Source organism: Kogia breviceps, chromosome 18, assembly GCF_026419965.1.
Source record: "Kogia breviceps isolate mKogBre1 chromosome 18, mKogBre1 haplotype 1, whole genome shotgun sequence".
Classification (NCBI taxonomy): Eukaryota; Metazoa; Chordata; class Mammalia; order Artiodactyla; family Physeteridae; genus Kogia; species Kogia breviceps.
The window spans coordinates 12,012,687-12,022,966 of NC_081327.1; the positions used below are offsets into that span (position 1 = coordinate 12,012,687).

General features: G+C 57.2%; 1 protein-coding gene and 1 non-coding gene across 2 annotated transcripts; one reads left to right on the forward strand and one right to left on the reverse strand.

Annotated features, from left to right (window-relative positions):
• The first annotated feature begins 353 nt into the window (after nucleotides 1-353).
• Nucleotides 354-446, forward strand: TRNAI-UAU (transfer RNA isoleucine (anticodon UAU)). Its single transcript is given in 2 exon segments — nucleotides 354-391; nucleotides 411-446. It is a non-coding gene; the product is annotated as a tRNA-Ile (tRNA).
• A 3,013-nt stretch (nucleotides 447-3,459) lies between these two features.
• Nucleotides 3,460-6,243, reverse strand: ZFP36 (ZFP36 ring finger protein). The gene is made up of 2 exons (XM_059045837.2): nucleotides 5,944-6,243; nucleotides 3,460-5,113 (listed from the first exon to the last, which is right to left on the reverse strand). The coding sequence occupies exons 1-2, from the start codon at nucleotides 5,965-5,967 to the stop codon at nucleotides 4,160-4,162; spliced, it is 978 nt and encodes a 325-aa protein (XP_058901820.1). The 5' UTR covers nucleotides 5,968-6,243; the 3' UTR covers nucleotides 3,460-4,159.
• Nucleotides 6,244-10,280: the final 4,037 nt, after the last annotated feature.

A 10,280-nucleotide genomic window follows, 5' to 3' on the forward strand; every position in this document is an offset into this window, starting at 1 on the left:
CCCTCCCCCCAGCCGCCCGGGCTCATATCCTGTTCCCGCCCGCAGGGGGGAGGGGCCGCCTTCCGGCCGGCCAGCCAGAGAAGGGTTAAGACCCCTCCTCTATGGTTTCTGAATATTCATGAGAAGGCGAGTCCCAGGCAGGCTACACCCCCACATTCCAAAAGCCTCGCGGACTTTTCCCTTTTACAGCAAGAGCCTTCCAGGCGTGAGAATCCGGAACTGGTAACGCACTTTCTCCTATTGGCCAATCCAAAGATTCCTATTTGTATATGCAAAGACGAGGCGGAGCAGTCCATCAAGGTCACGTGGCCAGAAATGACTGAAAGACCCCGCGGCGCAAGGGTGCGGCCGGAGCTCCAGTGGCGCAATCGGTTAGCGCGCGGTACTTATATGGCAGTGCGAGCGAAGCGATGCCGAGGTTGTGAGTTCGATCCTCACCTGGAGCAGTTTTAGTTTTCTCTTAACCGGTTTCTATAAATTTATGCATCTTATTAATCAACCCGAACACCTACGTTTCTATAAATTTATGCATCTTATTAATCAACCCGAACACCTACATCATTTAAAAGAATAAATGTTTCGGTCTCCTGAATTTTTAAGCTGGGAGGAATTCTGGGACTCTGGTGACGATCTGTCAGGGAGTGTTTTCTGTTGTGGGGAGGTGCCGTTTTCCTCTTGGTCACCAGGGGGTGGTATTGCCTCTTAGATGCCTGGGAAATTTGAGTCTGCAAATCAGTTTAAGACTTTTGTAGATGTGTCAGGCTGTGGGTCCTCAGCAAACTGCCTATGTGATACTGTCTCCTTCTCCATCTTTTTCTGTCTTGGATTACCCCCCCTCCAAGTTTTATTGAAACGTAATCGCCGTATAACATTGTATTAGTCCAAGATGTACAAAATAATAATTTTAGATATGTATAAATTGTGAAATAATTACCACAATGTTTAATGAACATCATTACTTCACACAGTTACTATGTTTTGTGTGTGTGTCTTGGAGTTTTCTCTCTTTCTCTCCCCATTTCTGAATCGATTTATTGATTTTTTTCAACAAATTCTGAAGCTTGTGACCACTATGTGACTGGTTCCTGTTTAGGGTTTAGGTGTGAGTGATACAGCAGTGAACAAGACAAAGTCAAAGTCCCTGCCCCTGAGGATCTGACATTCTAGTGGGGGAGGAAGATTGCTATAAACATAAGATCTAAGTACATTTTATATGTTAGGTGGTGATAAACATCTTGGAAAAAGTAAAGCAAGGTAGGGAGGATGGGGGTTGCAATAATAGTAGTCAGGGACCATCTCACTGAGGAAACATTTGAGCAGAGACCTGAAGAAGGGGAATAAGCTGTTGGGATACCTGGGGGAGTATTCCAGGCAGAGGGAACAGGCAGTGCAAAGGCCCTGTGGCTGAAGTATGGCAAATGAACTGGTGGAAGCCACAGTGACTAGAGCAAGCGTGATCAAAGATGAGAGCCAGGCTGTGTAGGCTGGTGAGGACTTAGGACTTTGGCTTTTATGTGATCTGACTCAGGTGTCATGACAGCTTCCCTCTGGTTGCCTAGTGGGGGAGTAGGGAAGAGACTGAGGGTAGGGGCCTGAGCCAGGAGACCAGGAAGGGGCTGCTATGATGGTTCAGGTGGGAGATGATGCCCGATAGAACCAGGGTGGGCGCCAGAGGAGGAGGCAGGAGGATGGATTGTAATATCCCTTTAGAAGGTGAATCAGACAGGGCTGACGTTGAATTGGGGTGTGGGTTTGAGGAAAGAGTCAAGAGGAATGACTCTCAGGTGTTTGGCACTGGTAGCTGCTGCTAGGTGCCATTTTTGCAAGTAAGGGTTTGTTAGTTCGTTTGTTTCCAAGGGGCAGAGAATCTGTTTTTCGCAAAGGGAAGGACCAGAGATGTGTTACTTCTTGTTCTTTCAGTGCCTGTGAATGTCTGCGTGGCTTGCTCTTCCTCTCCAACGTCTTTGGGTTTCTGGGTTTCTCTCTCTCTTTCCCAAACCTCCTCTCCAAGTATGGGGACCTGAGCCCTTCCCCAAAACGGGGCGCGGGGGTGGGGGTTGCTTCGTGGAAGAGGAGATCAAAGGTCAGGGCCTGCCAGTGGGCGAGGGGAGAGGGCCAAGGAGGGCCGAGAGGTCAAGGAGGCATGAGGAGGGGAGGGGAAGAGGAGAACACTCGCAGGAGGGAAAGGGGTGAAGAGAAATGGGGTGAGGAGGGAGGTGGAACCGAGGGGATGAGGAGTGCGGCAGGGGAAGGAATGGGTGGAGAGAGAAGGAAAGGGGGCCAGAGGGGGAGGAGGAGGGGAATTGCAAGGAAAGAGAGGAGGGGACAGAGGACGGTGAATGGGGGACAGGAAGGTAAGGATATTAAAAAGGGGAAGGGGAGAGGAGTGCTGGGGGAGGAGAAGAGCTGGGGAGGGTGGGGGAAGAAGGGGAGGGGAAGGTCGGCGCAGGAGGGTCTGGGCCGGAGGAACTGGGAGGGAGAAGGGGTGAGGTAGAGAGAGGAGAGGGAAGTGAGGGGCGGGGGGAAGAGGGGTAAGGAGGGGAGGCTAGGAGGCCGCGGAGGAAGGGGGCGGGGCGCAGGCACTGACGCGGGGCGGCTTCCGGGCGCTGGGCTCCTCCGCCCCAGTGTGGTTCTCGCCGCCTCTTGCCTTGTATGGTCCGAGGACGCTGCTCTCCCGGGGGCCCCGCCCTGTCCCGGCGCGGCCGCGACCCCCACCCCGCCTGGGGCGCGAGATCACGAGTTTCCAAGGCTCAGAAATGTCGAGATCTCGCAATCCCGAACTTCTCGCATCCCGACAGGCCAAGATTCTGGAATTCCGAAGCTCTAGGAGCCCGGAAAGCCAGAGGCTACAGTTCTGCGATTCCTAAACGTTCTGGGACACCCAGGGTCTAGAAGTCGCCAAGAGACCAAGTCTGAGATTCCACAGTGTTGACATTCTAGAATCCTGAAGGCTTTCAAGCTACCTTCGCCGAGATGCCGATCCCCCATACTCTCCGGTCCTGGAAGGCCGGGCGGTGGGACCCCAGGACGCCCCGGCTTCCGGGACGACCCCTCCCCCACCCGCCGCGCCGGCCTACTTCGCTTCTGGGCTCGTGCCCCGGCACATTCCGTCCTCCCCACTCCGCCCCGCCTTCCTCCCTCAGCCCCATGGGGACGGAAACATCCCGTCCCCGCCCGCGCCCGGCCGAGAGCTGGGTCAAGGATCCCGGCGAGACGGGAGCGCCTCCCACGCCCCGGGAACTAGCTCTCCTGGTTCCTACCCGGTGATCTCACCTGGCCCCGCCCTCTCAGGTGAATGGCCGGGCCAGGTGACGTCACTTCCTGCCAGGTAAGCGCCGCTGGCGGCTCGGCTCCGGGGAGGTTTGGAGGAGCTATCGGCTGATTCCATCCCGCTTCTAAAAAAGGCCACACCGTCCTCCCCTCCCATCTTACTACCTCTAGACCGCAGAAGAGCCAGGATTCCAGTTTACACACAGATTTCTTTTATTTAAAAATTCCAAAAAAAAATAAAATAAAATTTTAACAATATATATTACTTCATATATTATAGTATACTTATAACAATAATTAGTCCATCGTTTCCAATATTACAAAAAAGAGGAAGAAAAATACAAGGGAAGCAGACGACCCAATATATATAAATACTATAAAATCTATTAGAATAAATAAAGTCGTCATAAATAAAAGGCCCAAAGTCATGGGTGGGTGGGAGAGCAGGGGGTTGGCAACGGCTTTGGCTGCTTGTTTTTGGAGGGAAATTTGAGCACCAGGATTCCCCTTCAGGGGAAGCTCCGGTCACCATCAGACACCGGAACGTCAGGATCTAAAAAAAATTGGAAGGGGGCAGCGGGGGCTTATTATTCACAGCATTGGGCAGGGGAGAGGTGAAAGAGGCCTCACTGCCTCCAATTTGCTACATTTTTTTAAGACTCCAGAAAACACTCCTTCCCCCAACAGCGACAGCTTGCACACCGGGGACCTGCCCCAGCGGTAGGGTCAGGGGAGTGAGTTAATGCACTTTGGAAGGTGGGGCGGAGCTACTTGATTAAGAGTCCCTCAGTTCCCCCCCCGCAACCTTGGGACCCCTTGTGGAACCCACAGCACAAGAGAACTGGCCCCCCCCTTAAGATCCAGCTGATCTGCACTAGGCAGGCACTTGTCACTCCGAAACGGAGATACGATTGAAGATGGGGAGTCTCCTGGGGGCTGCAGGTGGTTGGGGTGGCCCAAAAACCCCAGCCTCGAAGACAGGCGAGTCAGATCCCCCCAGGCTGCTGCCGCTGCTGGCATATTCGTCAGGATCAGATCCCAGGGAGTGCGCAGAGGGGCTCCGAGCCAAGCCACCCAAGGGCCCCCAGACGCTGCTGGGGGTGGCCCTTCGGCAGGAAGGACAACAGGCCGGGGTGGGGTCCCTTCGGGCCACCGGGGTCCCTGGGGCAGCAGAGAAGGCAGAGGGTGAAAGTGGAAGGTCCCCAGGTGGTGGTGGTGGGGAGCTGGAGGGTGAGAAGGAATACGAGGACAGGGAAGGGCCTGCTAGGCCTGCTGGCGGTGGCGAGGTTCGGCGGCCTGAGGGCAGGCCTGAGAAGCTGATGCTCTGGCGCAGCACGTGGGGGTGGCCGGAGGCAGCCAGGTCCTCGCTGGGGTTGTGGATGAAGTGGCAGCGTGAGCCGTAGGGGCAGCGGCCTTGGAGGTAGAACTTGTGGCACAGTTCCGTCTTGTACTTGGGGTGGCGACTGGCCTGGCGCAGCTCACCCAGGCCGTGGGCAAACTGGCACTTAGCCCCATAGCGGCAGCGCCCGCTTTCTGAGAAAGTCCGACATAGCTCAGTCTTGTAGCGGGAGGAGGTGGTGGGGGTCGCAGTAGGCGAGGTGGGTGAGGGCGACAGCTCAGGGCCTGGGCGGGGAGCCAGGGGCGCGAAGCCTGGGGGTGGGGGCACCCAGCCGCAGCTGCGACCCTCCACCAGGCTGGTGGAGCGGCCAGGCAGGCGGGCAGCCACCCCAGACGAGCTGGAGTCGGGTGAGCCGAGGCTCCAGAGTCCCGGGGAGGCCCAGGCTGAGCTGGACTCAGTCTCTCCGTGGTCGGAAGGCAGGTCAGGGCTCAGCAACTGGAGGCTCTGTGGGAACAGGGATCGGTCAAGACACCGAAAATGCAGGGTGACGCCCCGCCCCAGCTGCAGGGCACCTAAGAGCTTGCCAGTCCGGTTTGTGGGCTCCCAGCCTGAGCCCCACCCGTCCGCAGAAAACAAACATGGGTTCCGGATCGCAAGGATCCCGATTTGGAGGTTCTGAGTTTATTCGCGACTGAAACTTATCCCGAGGGACCCAGGAATCCCAGTTCCCCCGGCTGGATCACAGGGGCTCTAAAGTCTGGACACACCGCTGTCCTCCAATTTTCAGCCTCTGGGCCTCTAGGGATCTGACCCTGCTCACTGGGTTCTCCAGTTTCACAAGTGGAGGCGCGGGCAAAGTTAACCCAGGAGTCCGGATCTCTTCGGTTTTAAGAGTTGCCCGAGTCTTCTGGGTCAGGGAGTGAAGAGACAGAAGTCGGCTCCCCCTCACCCTGAGACTCCAGCCCAAGAAACGCCTCCGCGCAAAACCGCACCCTCAGCAACTACCAGGGGTAAGCCAGGTGTGGGGTCATTTCCGCCTGCAGACAGCCCCAGTCTGAGAAAAGTTCTCCAGCTTTCCATCTCGGAGGGCCACCCCACCCGTGTTTGGACCGAGACCAGAAAGTCACGGGCTCCATTTTCACCTCTAGAGCATCATACTGGTCTGAGACGGGAGGCAGGGACCCCGGGCCGAAGTGTGAAGCACTAAGGAGTTCCAGTTTGAGAAAGGAGCCAGGGGTCCCGGGCCGGGAGGGAGTTTGTGGCGCTAGAGAGCCCTGGTTTGAGAAGGGAGTCTGGCATTGCGGACCTTGGGGTGCCGATCAGCGGGGGCTCACCTCGTAGATGGCGGTGAGATCCATGGCGGCGCAGATGGCCGAAGGCTGAGGTACTGGCCGAAAGTGGGAGCGCTGAAGTCAGGCTGCGGTGGGGAGGAAGAGCCGCCGCTTTTATCCAGCCAGAGGGGGGCGGGGCCTTGAGGAGTTGGCCCGGCCGGGCGGGGCCAGGAGGGGCGCTTCCCGGACGCGCGCCCCCGGCGCAGCCCGCCCAGCCCTGGACCGGACCCCATCCACACGGCTCCCGGCCGGGATTCGCCTGAGGGGGGCCTGCGGGCGGTCGCAACACCGCGGGGAGTTCGTGGGGTGGGGGGTGTTGGCCCAGTTTTCAAAGGCTGGAGACTGAGGCGCGGAGAAGGGAACTGGCACGGAGGTGGGGGCAGGGCTCCTGGGGGAATTGACAAGGGCAGAGGCTGAGAGGGCGTGCGATCGAGAGACTGACCGACAGGGGCGGGGAGAGACGCACGGAGAGCAAGAGACAGAAATGGAGAGACCAAAGAGAAAAACACAGGGACACACACACAGAGGGAGGGAGTTGCGCACACAGGGAGACGTGCACAGACAGAGAGAGACAGGGTAAGGAGAGGAGGCGAGGTGGGGAGGCATAGATTGAAAAGACAAGATATAGACAGTCCCAGAGAGACAAATTCAGAGCGGGAAGCGGGAGGGAGGGAGAGTCAAAGAAACAGAGAAAAAGGGAGAAAACAGGGAGAAACAAGCATCCACAGAGAGAAATCCGCAGGAGCAAAACGGAGAGAGGAGACCCACGGGCCTGGTGGAGAATCCTCTTCTGAGACCTGCCGGCCTGGCACGGTCTCTCTCTCAAACAGCCCAGATTCGGAGACCTGGACCGCCCTCCCCGCCTCCACTCACGGGGGTTGGGGGTGGGTGGGGTTCTGGACACCTGGAGAGGCTGGAAAGGGGCCTCCTTTCCCAATTTCCCAATTCCTCTGTGTCTTCTAACTCTCACGCAGATAATGGCACTTCTGATCGCTTCCTCTGGGCTAGGCACTGTTGCATGAAAATGCTTTATTTACATACATTAACTCAAAGAGGTATTGTTATGCCTATTTTACACGCGAGGAAACCCTGGCAGAGAGAGGCCAAGTTACCCTCCTTTAGTAAATGGCAGCAGCCTAATGCCAGGGCCTTAAATTATGTTAAGAGTTTGTGCTCAGAGACAACTCAAGATTGGAAAGGAGAAGATCTTTTATTATGGTGCCGGGTTTCCTTGATGGAAAGCTGTCTCGAATGGCAGAAATGGGTCATGCCCAACTGATGGTCGGATGGGTCTCTAATAAAGGGATGTACCTTGAGAAAACTCTAAATGTGCAGAAATCACTCCCCTTATTGGCAAGTCTTTTATTGTCAAGGGGTTGCACTGAGTGACGCTCTCTTAAGATATGGAGAAGAAACTGATTTTTAAACTGGGTCTCGATGAGCTAGCTGGCTGCCCTGAGTGAAAACACGGGGGTAGAAATAAACCATTGCCACGGCGTGCAGTTATAATGGTGGAAAGTTCATTCTTGAAGGTTGCGACTGCAGACTGCGGGCTTGTATTGAGGTGGGGAGATTCTGCTAGACACGCCGACTTGCTCGTCCGACAGAGCACGGGGGAATCCCTGGTGCGGCGCTTTCTGGGGCCGAGGGGCCTTCCCGGCCGGTCTCGTGAGCTGGGCGGCTGCGGGCAGCTCTGGCACGGTTGCAGCCTCCCTCTAGCCTGTGACTCACTCGCACGGGGCGAGGGAGGGGGGCTTCCTGGAAGCCGTGACGAGGAGGCTAGGCCTGGATGCCAGGGTTCCTCTCTGTAACCAAGGCTTCTGTCGCCTGTAAACAGACGCTCGAGGGCTACGGGAAGAGGGGGAAAGGGGAGGTGCCTGGCACCCGCCGCCCGGTTGGGCTCCAAATCCCTGTGCGACTAGTGGGACTAAGGCGGCGGTAAAACGAGAGGTGGGAGGCACCCTGGGGTCCCCGGTGTCCGGCTCGGCTCTGGCCGCGATCCTGGAAGAGGGATACCAGTTTCGATTCCCTGGAGACAGGGAGCATTTCCCATCCCTGAGTCAAGTTGACCCCCTCCCCTCTCCCAACTGCTGAGTCATCGGCCCGAGAGCCAGGACGCTTCGGACTGGGCGACTCTCGAAGAGGCTAGAGGGGGCTTTGCGCGATGAAGAACCGGCCACTCCTGGAAACACTGACGAGTCGGGGGTCCTAAGAGCCCGGGCCTCCGCCCCTCCTTGCTCAGATCTAGGAGTCCGGGTTTCCAAGCCGCCTTCTCGCTCAGACCCAGGAGACCCGGCCCCCCAGCCCCTTCCTTCACCAGACGCAGGAGTCCAGGCCCCCAGTTACCCCTGATCTCAAACGCAGGAGTCCGAGCCCCGAGGCCCCTCTCCCAAAGGTTTAGGACTCTGGCTCCCATTTCCCCCCCCCCCCCCCCCCCCCCCCCCCCCCGTCCAGGCCTCAGGCGTCCCAGCCCAGGAGGAAGTTCAGGGCAGGGCTCCGCCCCGCTCCCCACGTAGCCCGCGGGAAAATCCATGGCACCAGCTAAGGCCGGGAATCCCCTCTGGAATGACGGTGGGGAAGGGGACGGCCGGGGTCCCCCGCGGGGCGCAACGGGGCAGGTCCTGGGCGGGCAGACCGAGGGGGAAAGGGGCGGAAACCAGAGAGGCTAAAAATACGGCGAGCGCTTCCGGCCTAGGGGGAGGGGAACGTTGAGCAGTTTCCAGAAAAACAAGCGGGGACGGGAAACGCGGGGGTGTGAGAGCCGGCCAGAGAGCGCCGACGAGCTGGGGGCCGTGTACGCGCGGCACGTGTGCCTTGTGCGCCCCAGGCGTGATTGACTGGGCGGGAGCGGGTGCCGCTGACGCGGGCTGCCAGTGGGCGCGACTGCGCGGGCCCTGCGGCGTGTGGACCGCGTGTGCGCTGTAGGTGCAAGGTGGGGCTGCCCTGGCGCGCCTGGGCGTGCAGTTGGGCACTTAGGTGTGGGACACAAGTGCGCCCACTTTCCTGTGTCAACACTGTGTCCTTACAACCCACCTGGCAGGGCTGGCTGTGAGAATAAATGCGGGAAACCGCCTATGCCTGCGTGTTTCTGACCAGACTGTACTTACTCTCACCATCTATGGGGGAGGGAGTGTGTACTCAGCTGTAACTGTTTTTGAGGTGGCATCCGTGAGAACGTGTAACTTACATACCTCCCTGCACATCTGTAGTGACTGAGTGATTGTAACTCTTTGAGGGAGGCTGGCGAGAGTGGCTGTCTGTGTCCTCAGGCGTGATGAGGCTCTGTGCGCACACAGCTTGGGAGCTGAGGGTGTGTGGGAGCATGTGCGTGGCTGTGGGCAGGGCGCCTGCAGCTGACTGTGTGTGTGGTCATCAGGTGTGTGAATAGTGTTCCTGTGTCTGTGTCCTTGGGGTGTAGCTGAAAACACCAGGAGGCCAGTGTCTGGAAGCAGTTCCTCTGTGGCTCAGTCACAGGGCAGTGAAACTGAACTTTGGTTCCTGACGTCTACAGGCGCACATGATGTGGAGGGCAGCTGGCCCACTCCTGCGGGTTCGCACAAGCCTCCGTGGGCAGAGCAGAGGAAAACAGGCACGCACACTCGAACCTGAGAAGCATTATCTAAATCCAGCCTCCGCTGCTTTTGATAAATGTTGAGCTGAGGGCAGGGCTGAGTCAGCCTGTGATGGGCAAAGTCTGAGATGGGGTAGGAGATAGCGGGTTACGGGGTGGTTAGAGGGTTGTTTGTATACTCACATAGTTGGATTGTTCCTTGAGTCTGTTTGTGGGACTGCCCCCAAGACGGAGATGCCAGGGACACCATGACTGTAGGACAGTGGGTTATGCCATTTTCCGCTAGGGAAGAGGGCTGTCGTGTGCGCCTGTTTTGCCATGGTCTGTTTTGTCCTGTGTGGCTGTGAAGCTCACGTGCATGCTTCCCTGGAGTGGGCGGTTGTGCCGAGGCTGTACAGTCTCCCTCTGGGTTTAATAATCCAGTAAGAACCTTCACCGAGGTCCTCTCCTATCCCTGCCTCTTCACTGTGGCCCAGGACCTCAGGCAGGGCCTCTGCACTTACTGTTCCCTCTCCCTGGAATGTCCACAACTTATTCCCTCTCCTTCAAGTTCACTCCAATACTACCTTTATCTGGAGCTTAAGTATGGTTAAGGAGATGTGTATGGGTGCCAGATTGACAAGGTCAAGGTTATGATGGTCAGTTTTATGTGTCAACTTGGCTAGGCTACAGTCCTGTTATTTAATCAAACTAGTCTAGATGATGCTGTGAATGTATTTTGTAGATGTGATTAAAGTCTATAATCAGTTGACTTTAAGAAGATTATCCT